General features: G+C 47.4%; 1 protein-coding gene across 3 annotated transcripts in view; it reads left to right on the top strand.

The window, feature by feature from the left end:
• The first annotated feature begins 1,434 nt into the window (after positions 1-1,434).
• LOC109883748 (F-box/WD repeat-containing protein 7) overlaps positions 1,435-16,049 on the top strand; it is a 58,828-nt gene continuing 44,213 nt past the window's right edge. For 2 of the 3 annotated variants that reach the window (XM_031832667.1, XM_031832668.1), the window contains exons 1-2: positions 1,435-1,700; positions 2,654-3,331. In XM_031832667.1, coding sequence (XP_031688527.1) covers positions 2,714-3,331 — 618 coding nt within the window. In that variant the 5' untranslated portion in view covers positions 1,435-1,700; positions 2,654-2,713. Of the gene's footprint in view, positions 1,701-2,653; positions 3,332-7,424; positions 7,745-16,049 lie in introns of those variants that run through there. The other variant, XM_031832669.1, reaches the window with a different exon arrangement.

Here is a 16,049-nt window from a genome sequence, read left to right as displayed (position 1 = left end):
AGATAGACACACACAGTATCAGTCAAAAGTTTGGTCTCACTTTTATTTAACTATGCAAGTCAGTTAAGAACAAATTCTTATTTACAATGACGGCCTACCAAAAGGCCTCTTGCGGGGACGGAGGATTAAAAATAAATGAAATATAGGACAAAACACACATCACAGTAAGAGACACACAACATAAAGAGAGACCTAAGACAACACAGCATGGCAGCAACACATGACAACATAGTGTGGCAGCAACACAACACAGCATGGTAGCAACACATGACAAAATATTGTGGCAGCAACACATAACACAGCATGGTAGCAACACAACATGGTAGCAACACAACATGGCAGCAACACAACATGGCAGCAACACAACATGGCAGCAACACAACATGGTAGCAACACAACATGGCAGCAACACAACATGGTAGCAACACAACATGGTAGCAACACAACATGGTAGCAACACAGCATGGTAGCAACACAGCATGGTAGAATCACAGCATGGTAGCAACACATGACAACACAGCATGGTAGCAACACACCATGACAACACAGCATGGTAGCATCACAACATGGTAGCAACACATGACAACACAGCATGGTAGCAACACAACATGGGAACACAGCATGGTAGCAACACAGCATGGTAGCAACACATGACAACACAGCATGGTAGCAACACAACATGGTAGCAACACAACATGACAACACAGCATGGTAGCAGCACAACACAACACAGCTGTTCATCTCGCTGTATGAACAGGTTTTATTATGACAGATATACATGGTCATAATGATATTATGTATGAGCCTTGCAGCCACAGTGAATCACATCTGAACGTCAGTGTGTGATAATAATTGATTTTCTTCCTACTAAAGTTTTTCAAGACAATATCACAACTCGTCAGCTTCATTCATTTGTCAGATAACAATTTTTTATTTTGTATTTTTTTATTTCACCTTTATTTAACCAGGTAGGCCAGTTGAGAACAAGTTCTCATTTGCAACTGCGACCTGGCCAAGATAAAGCAAAGCAGTTCGACACAAACAACACAAAGTTACACATGGAGTAAACAAAACATAGTCAATAATACAGTAGAACAAAAGAAAACAAAAAGTATATGTACAGTGAGTGCAAATGAGGTAAGATAAGGGAGTTAAGGCAATAAATAGGCCATGGTGGAGAAGTAATTACAATATAGCAATTAAACACTGGAATGGTAGATGTGTAGAAGATGAATGTGCAAGTAGAGATACTGGGGAAATCTATTAAATCTGACATATTATTTGTCAAGTCCTAGATTACCAAACATTTGTTTTCTTTGCCATATATCATTAAAAAAAGTTTTTTTAGATTCTAATTTGCCAAGCTTCAGAAAAATTGTCCCTGTAAACAAACGAGTCATAACAAGGCGCCATGGAGAGTGAAATCGATCTGACGTCATCACAGCGCGTCAAACAGTTTTGTCTCTCTTACAGAGGAGCAGTACCTCTTCCTCTGACCTGATTTTAACGTTTCATGTTGATATCAGCAGTCTGCGTGTATCTCGCCGTCTGATGAAAGGTTGTTAGGATGCGATAAGCGCATTCTAGTTGTGGAGAGTGTCCAAAATCCCCTTTATTTCGAGTGCGAAGACAGGACAACACGCCACGGCAAGAGTAACGTTAGTTACTAGCAACAGCGGCTCTCTGTTTTTTTGTCGAAAGTGAGTTTGCTTTTTAATTGTGCGTTAGTTTAATACGTGGTGACTATTGAATAACTTTAGTAGGATACTTCTTGTAGTTGAAGCGTTTAAGGATAAAAGTGTCAACGAAATCAGAAGTTAGCTAGCTAACTATGACAAGTGTTGAGACATATCAAGTTAACTGCTTTAGTTTTCGAGATGATCGATATCTTGTTGTTGAAGGAGCTGGTTTTAACATTGTGTATATGTATTTATTCTGAACACGTCCGTTGGTTGGCAATGTCAAATCTTGCACAAATTTAGCTAAATACTTACGGTTGTGTTAGATAGATTGACAGACAAACGCCGCGTAGTACTAAACTGTAAACCGATATAAACTAGTGTACTATCTATCTATCCTTGGTATTATCTCTGCTGATCATCTGTAGCAAAGGCAGACAGTTTGTGACTTCTCGAGAGATCTCCGCTCGAAAAAAACTGCTATCGGATGCAGTCTTTAAATAAATAAATAAATATATATATTTAACATGCCATTCCGGGACAAGGAGCGTTTTAGCTGTCAGTTTATTCCAAGTAATAATTTTAAAATTGCAAAAATCTAAAGGACAAGTAGATTAAATCTAATATAGTCATCATGGCAGGATCCACTAATTTCATTCATACTGACAGGGTAAACTCCCAGCCTCATTGTGAAGTATTCCTCCAATTTCTAAGTGATCTTCTACTTGTTTATCCATGATAACCCACCTCTCCTGCTATCTGGTGTGAAGACAGTGGGAGTAGTGTTTGTCTTAGCAAGTCAGGGGAAAAACTCCCAGCCCTTTTAACAGAGTACTCCTCCAATTTCTATCCCCCTTTCTCTCCTCTGTCCTCTCCTTGTTTATCTAGGAGTCCAATCTCACCTCTTCTGTCGTCTTTTGTGTCGCTGGAGTTCTATTCTTCTAACCCCTGTCTATCCTCTCTCCTTTCTCCAGGATGCCCAGTCCCTCCTGTTCTCTCATCTGAAGACCGTAGGAGAGAAGTCTAGTTTAGTGATGAAACAGGACCCGTTGACCAGAGGGGGTAACACGGGTCCACCCCTGCCAGGGAGGGGAGACTCTATGGGGGTATCGCTGCTAGGCAGCACCCCCTCTTCCTCGTCCATCTCTTCAATCTCCTCCCTCTCTTCCTTCATCTCTTCATCTTCCTCTGGGGAAGAAAGGAGAAAGGGAGGTGGTGAGGAGTTTATTGGCAGAGAGGAGGGGGAGGTGGTCAGCATTTCCATAGTTACCATAGCGGAGGAGTCCTGCCCCTCGGAACCGTTCGGAACTGTCGGCGGTCACGTCGAGGTAACAGCCGATGAGAGCGCGGCTAGGGAAAGAGATGGCCAATCAAAAACCTCCCACAGTACCCAGACTGAAGAAGAGGAGGAGCGGAATGGAGAGGAAGAGGAGGAATGTAGAAAGGAGGATGATGAGAACGAGCAGGGAGATGAAGGCGAGGAGGCAGAAGAGATGGGTGAAGACGAGAGTGACCGTCCTGCCCTGTTAGAAGAGGAGGAGGAGGAAGAGGATGAAGAGGGAAGGAACCAGGTGTTTGTCTCGGATGAGATCTCTGAGTTGATGTCGGACAGACTGAACCCTGAAACACCTTTGACAATCCTCAACATCAAGGTAAGAACCCACCTCTCCCCTCTAATTCAGAGTCCAGAGACGGGATAGTCCGGTATCCCATTGTGACGTACAGAGGCAAGGAAAAGTACGTAAACCCTTTGGAAATACCTGGATTTCTGAATAAATTGGTCATAAAATATGATCTTCATGTCTGTATGGAACCGTGTAAACAAACATTTGCAGTGTATGGTGGGAAAAGTATGTGAACCCTTGGATTTAAAAACTGGGTTGACCCTCCTTTGGCCACAATAACCTCAAACAAACGTTTTCTGTAGTTGTGGATCAGACCCGCACAACGGTCAGGAGGAATTTTGGACCATTCCTCGTTACAAAACTGTTTCAGTTCCACAATATTCTTGGGATGTCTGGTGTGAACCGCTCTTTTGAGGTCATGCTATAGCATCTCAATCGGGTTGAGGTCTGGGCCACTCCAGAAGGTGTATTTGTTGAAGCCATTCTGTTGTTGATTTACTTTGTGTTTTGGGTCGTTGTCCTGTTGCATCACCCAGCTTCTGTTGAGCTTCTATTGGTGGACAGATAGCATAACGTTCTCTTGCAAAATGTCTTGATAAACTTGGGAATTCATTTTTCTGTCGACGATAACAAGCTGTCCAGGCCCTGAGGCAGCAAAGCAGCTCCAAACCATGATGCTCCCTCCACCATACTTTACAGTTGGGATGAGGTGTTGGTGTTGGTGTGCTGTGCCTTCTTTACTCCACACATAGTGTTGTGTGTTCCTCCCAAACAACTCATCTTTAGTTTAATCTGTCCACAGAATATTTTGCCAGTAGTGCTGTGGAACATCCAGGTGCTCTTTTACAAACTTCAGACATGCAGCAATGGTTTTTTTAACAGCAGTGTCTTCTTCCGTGGTGTCTTGTGCTGTTAATAACTGTGGACTGATGAACATCAATGCTTTTAAAAGCTGAAACACTGGATGTTCTAAACGGGAACCAGTCCACTACTACTGGGTGTTCTAAACGGGAACCGGTCCACTACTACTGGGTGTTCTAAACGGTAACCAGTCCACTACTACTGGGTGTTCTAAACGGGAACCGGTCCACTACTACTGGGTGTTCTAAACGGGAACCGGTCCACTACTACTGGGTGTTCTAAACGGGAACCGGTCCACTACTACTGGGTGTTCTAAACGGTAACCAGTCCACTACTACTGGGTGTTCTAAACGGGAACCGGTCCACTACTACTGGGTGTTCTAAACGGGAACCGGTCCACTACTACTGGGTGTTCTAAACGGGAACCGGTCCACTACTACTGGGTGTTCTAAACGGGAACCGGTCCACTACTACTGGGTGTTCTAAACGGGAACCGGTCCACTACTACTGGGTGTTCTAAACGGGAACCGGTCCACTACTACTGGGTGTTCTAAACGGGAACCGGTCCACTACTACTGGGTGTTCTAAACGGGAACCGGTCCACTACTACTGGGTGTTCTAAACGGGAACCGGTCCACTACTACTGGGTGTTCTAAACGGGAACCGGTCCACTACTACTGGGTGTTCTAAACGGGAACCGGTCCACTACTACTGGGTGTTCTAAACGGGAACCGGTCCACTACTACTGGGTGTTCTAAACGGGAACCGGTCCACTACTACTGGGTGTTCTAAACGGGAACCGGTCCACTACTACTGGGTGTTCTAAACGGGAACCGGTCCACTACTACTGGGTGTTCTAAACGGGAACCGGTCCACTACTACTGGGTGTTCTAGACGGGAACCGGTCCACTACTGGGCGTTCTAAACGGGAACCGGTCCACTACTACTGGGTGTTCTAAACGGGAACCGGTCCACTACTACTGGGTGTTCTAAACGGGAACCGGTCCACTACTACTGGGTGTTCTAAACGGGAACTGGTCCACTACTGGGTGTTCTAAACGGGAACTGGTCCACTACTACTGGGTGTTCTAAACGGGAACTGGTCCACTACTACTGGGCGTTCTAAATGGGAACTGGTCCACTACTACTGGGTGTTCTAAACGGGAACCGGTCCACTACTGGGTGTTCTAAACGGGAACTGGTCCATTACTGGGGCGTTCTAAACGGGAACCTGGTCCACTACTGGGCGTTCTAGATGGGAACCGGTCCACTATTGGGCGTTCTAGACGGGAACCGGTCCACTACTGGGCGTTCTAGACGGGAACCGGTCCACTACTGGGCGTTCTAGACGGGAACCGGTCCACTACTGGGCGTTCTAGACGGGAACCGGTCCACTACTGGGCGTTCTAGACGGGAACCGGTCCACTACTGGGCGTTCTAGACGGGAACCGGTCCACTACTGGGCGTTCTAGACGGGAACCGGTCCACTACTGGGCGTTCTAGACGGGAACCGGTCCACTACTGGGCGTTCTAGACGGGAACTGGTCCACCGGGTGTTCTTAACGGGAACCGATCCATTACTGGGTGTTCTAAACGGGAACCGGTCCACTACTACTGGGTGTTCTAAACGGGAACCGGTCCACTACTACTGGGTGTTCTAAAAGGGAACCGGTCCACTACTACTGGGTGTTCTAGACGGGAACCGGTCCACTACTACTGGGTGTTCTAGACGGGAACCGGTCCACTACTGGGCGTTCTAGACGGGAACCGGTCCACTACTGGGCGTTCTAGACGGGAACTGGTCCACCTGGTGTTCTTAACGGGAACCGGTCCATTACTGGGTGTTCTAAACGGGAACCGGTCCACTACTGGGTGTTCTAAATGGGAACCGGTCCACTATTGGGCGTTCTAGACGGGAACCGGTCCACTATTGGGCGTTCTAGACGGGAACCGGTCCACTACTGGGCGTTCTAGACGGGAACCGGTCCACTACTGGGCGTTCTAGATGGGAACCGGTCCACTACTGGGCGTTCTAGACGGGAACCGGTCCACTACTACTGGGTGTTCTAGACGGGAACCGGTCCACTACTGGGCGTTCTAGACGGGAACCGGTCCACTACTACTGGGTGTTCTAAACGGGAACCGGTCCACTACTACTGGGTGTTCTAGACGGGAACCGGTCCACTACTACTGGGGTGTTCTAGACGGGAACCGGTCCACTACTACTGGGTGTTCTAAACGGGAACCGGTCCACTACTACTGGGTGTTCTAAACGGGAACCGGTCCACTACTACTGGGTGTTCTAGACGGGAACCGGTCCACTACTACTGGGTGTTCTAGACGGGAACCGGTCCACTACTTGGCGTTCTAGACGGGAACCGGTCCACTACTGGGTGTTCTAGACGGGAACCGGTCCACTACTACTGGGTGTTCTAGACGGGAACCGGTCCACTACTACTGGGTGTTCTAGACGGGAACCGGTCCACTACTACTGGGTGTTCTAAACGGGAACCGGTCCACTACTACTGGGTGTTCTAGACGGGAACCGGTCCACTACTACTGGGTGTTCTAGACGGGAACCGGTCCACTACTGGGCTTTCTAGACGGGAACCGGTCCACTATTGGGCGTTCTAGACGGGAACCGGTCCATTACTGGGTGTTCTAAACAGGAACCGGTCCACTACTGGGCGTTCTAAACGGGAACCGGTCCACTACTGGGTGTTCTAGACGGGAACCGGTCCACTACTACTGGGTGTTCTAAACGGGAACCGGTCCACTACTACTGGGTGTTCTAAACGGGAACCGGTCCACTACTACTGGGTGTTCTAAACGGGAACCGGTCCACTACTACTGGGTGTTCTAGACGGGAACCGGTCCACTACTACTGGGTGTTCTAAACGGGAACCGGTCCACTACTACTGGGCGTTCTAAACGGGAACCGGTCCACTACTACTGGGTGTTCTAAACGGGAACCGGTCCACTACTACTGGGCGTTCTAAACGGGAACTGGTCCACTACTACTGGGCGTTCTAAACGGGAACTGGTCCATTACAGGGTGTTTTATCCTATTCTATGTACAGTAAAGTGTTGTCATGATGTACAAAAGGGAAAATAAATACATGTAAATGTGGGTTGTATTTACAATGGTGTTTGTTCTTCACCGGTTGCCCTTTTCGCTCTCTCCGCCTCCCTTCCTCTCGGCATTCCTCTCTGGCTGACTAAACTGGTTGTCCGGTAGGCTTGGCAGTTGGTGTGAGAGCTGAACGAACTAACCTCCGTCTCTCTCTGCGCTTCTATGAATATCTAGCTAGCTAGGCCAACTTTCTCCTAGCTTCCCGTTCGCATCGGGGAGAGAGGCTTGTCCGAACATGTCCGCAGCAGCAGGCAACGATAGATACTGTTGGACCTAACCGAAGTGGAAAGAGAGAGGAGGGAGAATTGTGCCTTCGGACAAGAAGAGTACTATACTACCCATCTATTTAACTACCGCACTATTTGTGCTACCGGGAAGGGCGTTAAAAACGGAAGAATACAATCACGATGGGTTTCTACAGCACGCTGAAGCACATCTTCTATAAAGTGAGTGTCGGGGTCATATTTATTTATTTATTTTTACGCACCGGATTCTCCTTTTTATTCCTGGCGTTTTATAAGTGTGATTTTGAAATCAGTGTTTTTCTCTGGGTTAAAGACAATGCTACTACTGTATACTAGTGTTATTGATCTGGTATATTGGGGTTTGTTGGTGGTGGGGCTCGTGCTTCTGTTCTCTCTAGGGTATAGAAATAGACTACTGCGGAATAGGGAGTGAGAGAGGGGAAGACGGTAGGAAACGTGACGCGCCCGTTCTTCACCCAGTCTCTCCAAGTAGTCTACCGTTTAGAAACACGCTCTGAGATGTAGCCTACACAATATAAGCTAACAGAAGCTAAATGTATAGGGTTGTTGCTTGGCCATCTATTCGTCTGTTGTGGCCGGGGCTGCGGTGCGTGTATGTATTCTGCGGCGCTATAGACTATTATAGAACGGTGTTGGCGAACCGAATCAATGAATGAATCTGCGGCCGCTTGGGGAAAACAACCGATAAGGAACACACGGTTAGTGTGTATATGACCTGACTGAACCAATGTTTTGTTCCGGTTGATTAGGCTAAATCAATCTGAAAGTGTTTTTACTCACTCACTCACTCACACACAGGACGGGAGTCCCCCCTCAGCCTGGTGCAACAGTATGTGTGTGGTGCATGCCATGATGCGCACCCTGGCCCCGGGCAGCAGTGGTATGGTGTCACCTGGCTTGGGCGTTAACCTAAAGACCCCAGCTAACTAATATACACAACACAATACTGCTGACCTAAAGACCCCAGCTAACTAATATACACAATACTGCTGACCTAAAGACCCCAGCCAACTAATATACACAACACAATACTGCTGACCTAAAGACCCCAGCCAACTAATATCAACACAATACTGCTGACCTAAAGACCCCAGCCAACTAATATACACAATACTGCTGACCTAAAGACCCCAGCCAACTAATATACACAACACAATACTGCTGACCTAAAGACCCCAGCCAACTAATATACACAATACTGCTGACCTAAAGACCCCAGCCAACTAATATACACAATACTGCTGACCTAAAGACCCCAGCCAACTAATATACACAATACTGCTGACCTAAAGACCCCAGCCAACTAATATACACAATACTGCTGACCTAATGACCCCAGCCAACTAATATCAACACAATACTGCTGACCTAAAGACCCCAGCCAACTAATATACACAATACTGCTGACCTAAAGACCCCAGCCAACTAATATACACAATACTGCTGACCTAAAGACCCCAGCCAACTAATACACACAACACAATACTGCTGACCTAATGACCCCAGCCAACTAATATACACAATACTGCTGACCTAAAGACCCCAGCCAACTAATATACACAATACTGCTGACCTAAAGATCCCAGCCAACTAATATACACAACACAATACTGCTGACCTAAAGACCCCAGCCAACTAATATACACAATACTGCTGACCTAAAGACCCCAGCCAACTAATATACACAATACTGCTGACCTAAAGACCCCAGCCAACTAATATACACAATACTGCTGACCTAAAGACCCCAGCCAACTAATATACACAATACTGCTGACCTAAAGACCCCAGACAACTAATATCAACACAATACTGCTGACCTAAAGACCCCAGCCAACTAATATACACAATACTGCTGACCTAAAGACCCCAGCCAACTAATACACACAACACAATACTGCTGACCTAATGACCCCAGCCAACTAATACACACAACACAATACTGCTGACCTAAAGACCCCAGCCAACTAATATACACAATACTGCTGACCTAAAGACCCCAGCCAACTAATACACACAACACAATACTGCTGACCTAAAGACCCCAGTCAACTAATATACACAATACTGCTGACCTAATGACCCCAGCCAACTAATATACACAATACTGCTGACCTAAAGACCCCAGCCAACTAATATACACAATACTGCTGACCTAAAGACCCCAGCCAACTAATACACACAACACAACACTGCTGACCTAAAGACCCCAGCCAACTAATACACACAACACAATACTGCTGACCTAAAGACCCCAGCCAACTAATATACACAATACTGCTGACCTAAAGACCCCAGCCAACTAATACACACAACACAATACTGCTGACCTAAAGACCCCAGCCAACTAATACACACAACACAATACTGCTGACCTAAAGACCCCAGACAACTAATATACACAATACTGCTGACCTAAAGACCCCAGCCAACTAATATACACAATACTGCTGACCTAAAGACCCCAGACAACTAATATACACAATACTGCTGACCTAAAGACCCCAGACAACTAATATACACAATACTGCTGACCTAAAGACCCCAGCCAACTAATATACACAATACTGCTGACCTAAAGACCCCAGCCAACTAATATACACAATACTGCTGACCTAAAGACCCCAGCCAACTAATATACACAATACTGCTGACCTAAAGACCCCAGCCAACTAATATACACAATACTGCCCATGAGCCCCCTCTCTCTCTCCCTCTCTCCCAGCTCTTACTGACTCCTACCCATGAGCCCCCTCTCTCTCTCCCTCTCTCCCAGCTCTTACTGACTCCTACCCATGAGCCCCCTCTCTCTCTCCCTCTCCCAGCTCTTACTGACTCCTACCCATGAGCCCCCTCTCTCTCTCCCTCTCCCAGCTCTTACTGACTCCTACCCATGAGCCCCCTCTCTCTCTCCCTCTCCCAGCTCTTACTGACTCCTACCCATGAGCCCCCTCTCTCTCTCCCTCTCCCAGCTCTTACTGACTCCTACCCATGAGCCCCCTCTCTCTCTCCCTCTCCCAGCTCTTACTGACTCCTACCCATGAGCCCCCTCTCTCTCCTCTCCCTCTCCCAGCTCTTACTGACTCCTACCCATGAGCCCCCTCTCTCTCTCCCTCTCCCAGCTCTTACTGACTCCTACCCATGAGCCCCCTCTCTCTCTCTCTCTCCCAGCTCTTACTGACTCATACCCATGAGCCCCCTCTCTCTCTCCCTCTCCCAGCTCTTACTGACTCCTACCCATGAGCCCCCTCTCTCTCTCTCTCTCCCAGCTCTTACTGACTCATACCCATGAGCCCCCTCTCTCTCTCCCTCTCCCAGCTCTTACTGACTCCTACCCATGAGCCCCCTCTCTCTCTCCCTCTCCCAGCTCTTACTGACTCCTACCCATGAGCCCCCTCTCTCTCTCCCTCTCCCAGCTCTTACTGACTCCTACCCATGAGCCCCCTCTCTCTCTCCCTCTCCCAGCTCTTACTGACTCCTACCCATGAGCCCCCTCTCTCTCTCCTCTCTCCCAGCTCTTACTGACTCATACCCATGAGCCCCCTCTCTCTCTCCCTCTCCCAGCTCTTACTGACTCCTACCCATGAGCCCCCTCTCTCTCTCCCTCTCCCAGCTCTTACTGACTCCTACCCATGAGCCCCCTCTCTCTCTCCCTCTCCCAGCTCTTACTGACTCCTACCCATGAGCCCCCTCTCTCTCTCCCTCTCCCAGCTCTTACTGACTCCTACCCATGAGCCCCCTCTCTCTCTCCCTCTCCCAGCTCTTACTGACTCCTACCCATGAGCCCCCTCTCTCTCTCTCTCTCCCAGCTCTTACTGACTCATACCCATGAGCCCCCTCTCTCTCTCCCTCTCCCAGCTCTTACTGACTCCTACCCATGAGCCCCCTCTCTCTCTCTCTCTCCCAGCTCTTACTGACTCCTACCCATGAGCCCCCTCTCTCTCTCTCCCAGCTCTTACTGACTCCTACCCATGAGCCCCCTCTCTCTCTCCCTCTCCCAGCTCTTACTGACTCCTACCCATGAGCCCCCTCTCTCTCTCCCTCTCCCAGCTCTTACTGACTCCTACCCATGAGTCCCCCTCTCTCTCTCCCTCTCCCAGCTCTTACTGACTCATACCCATGAGCCCCCTCTCTCTCTCCCTCTCCCAGCTCTTACTGACTCCTACCCATGAGCCCCCTCTCTCTCTTTCTTTTTCTCTCGCTCTTACTGACTCATACCCATGAGCCCCCTCTCTCTCTCCCTCTCCCAGCTCTTACTGACTCCTACCCATGAGCCCCCTCTCTCTCTCCCTCTCCCAGCTCTTACTGACTCCTACCCATGAGCCCCCTCTCTCTCTCCCTCTCCCAGCTCTACTGACTCCTACCCATGAGCCCCCCCCTCTCTCTCTCCCTCTCCCAGCTCTTACTGACTCCTACCCATGAGCCCCCTCTCTCTCTCCCTCTCCCAGCTCTTACTGACTCCTACCCATGAGCCCCCTCTCTCTCTCCCTCTCCCAGCTCTTACTGACTCCTACCCATGAGCCCCCTCTCTCTCTCTCTCTCTCCCAGCTCTTACTGACTCATACCCATGAGCCCCCTCTCTCTCTCCCTCTCCCAGCTCTTACTGACTCCTACCCATGAGCCCCCTCTCTCTCTCCCTCTCCCAGCTCTTACTGACTCCTACCCATGAGCCCCCTCTCTCTCTCCCTCTCCCAGCTCTTACTGACTCCTACCCATGAGCCCCCTCTCTCTCTCCCTCTCCCAGCTCTTACTGACTCCTACCCATGAGCCCCCTCTCTCTCTCCCTCTCCCAGCTCTTACTGACTCCTACCCATGAGCCCCCTCTCTCTCTCTCTCTCCCAGCTCTTACTGACTCCTACCCATGAGCCCCCTCTCTCTCTCCCTCTCCCAGCTCTTACTGACTCATACCCATGAGCCCCCTCTCTCTCTCTCTCTCCCAGCTCTTACTGACTCATACCCATGAGCCCCCTCTCTCTCTCCCTCTCCCAGCTCTTACTGACTCATACCCATGAGCCCCCTCTCTCTCTCTCTCTCCCAGCTCTTACTGACTCATACCCATGAGCCCCCTCTCTCTCTCCCTCTCCCAGCTCTTACTGACTCATACCCATGAGCCCCCTCTCTCTCTCCCTCTCCCAGCTCTTACTGACTCCTACCCATGAGCCCCCTCTCTCTCTCCCTCTCCCAGCTCTTACTGACTCCTACCCATGAGCCCCCTCTCTCTCTCCCTCTCCCAGCTCTTACTGACTCCTACCCATGAGCCCCCTCTCTCTCTCCCTCTCCCCAGCTCTTACTGACTCCTACCCATGAGCCCCCTCTCTCTCTCTCTCTCCCAGCTCTTACTGACTCATACCCATGAGCCCCCTCTCTCTCTCCCTCTCCCAGCTCTTACTGACTCCTACCCATGAGCCCCCTCTCTCTCTCTCTCTCCCAGCTCTTACTGACTCATACCCATGAGCCCCCTCTCTCTCTCCCTCTCCCAGCTCTTACTGACTCATACCCATGAGCCCCCTCTCTCTCTCTCTCTCCCAGCTCTTACTGACTCATACCCATGAGCCCCCTCTCTCTCTCTCCCTCTCCCAGCTCTTACTGACTCATACCCATGAGCCCCCTCTCTCTCTCTCTCTCCCAGCTCTTACTGACTCATACCCATGAGCCCCCCTCTCTCTCTCCCTCTCCCAGCTCTTACTGACTCCTACCCATGAGCCCCCTCTCTCTCTCTCTCTCCCAGCTCTTACTGACTCATACCCATGAGCCCCCTCTCTCTCTCCCTCTCCCAGCTCTTACTGACTCATACCCATGAGCCCCCTCTCTCTCTCTCTCTCTCCCAGCTCTTACTGACTCATACCCATGAGCCCCCTCTCTCTCTCCCTCTCCCAGCTCTTACTGACTCATACCCATGAGCCCCCTCTCTCTCTCTCTCTCCCAGCTCTTACTGACTCATACCCATGAGCCCCCTCTCTCTCTCCCTCTCCCAGCTCTTACTGACTCATACCCATGAGCCCCCTCTCTCTCTCCCTCTCCCAGCTCTTACTGACTCATACCCATGAGCCCCCTCTCTCTCTCCCTCTCCCAGCTCTTACTGACTCCTACCCATGAGCCCCCTCTCTCTCTCCCTCTCCCAGCTCTTACTGACTCCTACCCATGAGCCCCCTCTCTCTCTCCCTCTCCCAGCTCTTACTGACTCCTACCCATGAGCCCCCTCTCTCTCTCCCTCTCCCAGCTCTTACTGACTCCTACCCATGAGCCCCCTCTCTCTCCATTTACTGTAACCAGCAACCTCACCCACTGAGCACCGACCTACACTGGACGTACAATACAGTAGGACAATACAGTAGGACAATACAGTAGGAACAATACAGTAGGACAATACAGTAGGACAATACAGTAGGACAATACAGTAGGAACAATACAGTAGGACAATACAGTAGGACAATACAGTAGAGTAGTACAGTACAATTCAGTAGTACAATACAGTACAATACAATACAATACAATACAGTAGTTCATTACAATACAGTAGTACAATACAGTAGGACAATACAGTAGTACAATACAGTAGTACAATACAGTAGTTCATTACAATACAGTACAGTAGTACAATACAGTAGTTCATTACAATACAGTAGTACAATACAGTAGTACAATACAGTAGTACAATACAATACAGTAGTACAATACAGTAGTACAATACAGTAGTACAATACAATACAGTAGTACAATACAGTAGTACAATACAATACAGTAGTACAATACAGTAGTACAATACAGTAGTTCATTACAATACAGTAGTACAATACAATACAGTAGTACAATACAATACAGTAGTACAATACAATACAGTAGTACAATACAGTAGTACAATACAATACAGTAGTACAATACAGTAGTACAATACAATACAGTAGTACAATACAGTAGTACAATACAGTAGTTCATTACAATACAGTAGTACAATACAATACAGTAGTACAATACAATACAGTAGTACAATACAATACAGTAGTACAATACAATACAGTAGTACAATACAGTAGTACAATACAATACAGTAGTACAATACAATACAGTAGTACAATACAGTAGTACAATACAGTAGTACAATACAGTAGTACAATACAGTAGTTCATTACAATACAATACAGTAGTACAATACAGTAGTTCATTACAATACAATACAGTAGTACAATACAGTACAGTAGTACAATACAATACAGTAGTACAATACAGTACAGTAGTACAATACAGTACAGTAGTACAATACAGTAGTACAATACAGTACAGTAGTACAATACAATACAGTAGTAAAATACAGTAGTACAATACAGTAGTAATACTCGACTACACACTACTCTGCTGTGTTGTGATGCCCAAACTTGTGAAACATGAAAATAACATTAATATCCATAAATAGGCGTTTCTGTGTAGTGTACAGATCAGGGACCCATGATGTAATTCCGTTACTAGGTGTAAATCCACTTCACTTACTGTAGTTCAAAAGTAGATATATATATTTTTTTCAAACTCAAGTCTAGCGATTTTAAGAGCGTTGGGCCAGTAACCGAAAGGTCACTGGTTTGAATCCCCGAGCCCACTAGGTGGAAAATCTGTCTTTGCCCTTGAGCAAGGCACTTAACTCCAATCGCTCCTGTAAGTCACTCTGGATAAGAGCACCTTGTAAAGGACTTAAATGCCTTATATCATAACTGACATCCCATAATTTCTTTGAATCTTAATTCAAGGCAGATATTTAACCGAGTTTTTTGGAAGAAACCTGGGGGAGATTTTACCGTAATTCTGTTACCGAAGATCAAGCATCTGCAAAGTTCTTCCAGTGAATTAGTTGTTCGACACTTTTCAGGTGAAACTGTTAAAAGTGGTCCTCGTTTATAGAATTGTATGGTTTGTTAAACTTTGAAATCAATGTTTTTCTTCGCACATATATACAGTGCCTTGCGAAAGTATTCGGCCCCCTTGAACTTTGCGAACTTTTGCCACATTTCAGGCTTCAAACATAAAGATATAAAACTGTATTTTTTTTGTGAAGAATCAAGAACAAGTGGGACACAATCATGAAGTGGAACGACATTTATTGGATATTTCAAACTTTTTTAACAAATCAAAAACTGAAAAATTGGGCGTGCAAAATTATTATTGTAGTGAGGTGGAATGTGTATTGTAGTGAGGTGGAATGTGTATTGTAGTGAGGTGGAATGTGTATTATAGTGAGGTGGAATGTTTATTATAGTGAGGTGGAATGTGTATTATAGCGAGGTGGAATGTGTATTATAGCGAGGTGGAATGTGTATTGTAGTGAGGTGGAATGTGTATTATAGCGAGGTGGAATGTGTATTATAGTGAGGTGGAATGTGTATTATAGTGAGGTGGAATGTGTATTATAGTGAGGTGGAATGTTTATTATAGTGAGGTGGAATGTGTATTATAGCGAGGTGGAATGTGTATTATAGTCATGACGTTTCCGTCTTTG

The sequence above is a fragment of the Oncorhynchus kisutch genome, linkage group LG9 (genome assembly GCF_002021735.2).
Source record: "Oncorhynchus kisutch isolate 150728-3 linkage group LG9, Okis_V2, whole genome shotgun sequence".
In the NCBI taxonomy this organism is placed as follows: domain Eukaryota; kingdom Metazoa; phylum Chordata; class Actinopteri; order Salmoniformes; family Salmonidae; genus Oncorhynchus; species Oncorhynchus kisutch.
Note: the sequence above shows the minus strand (reverse complement) of the source record. Positions and strands in the feature narration are given on the sequence as shown.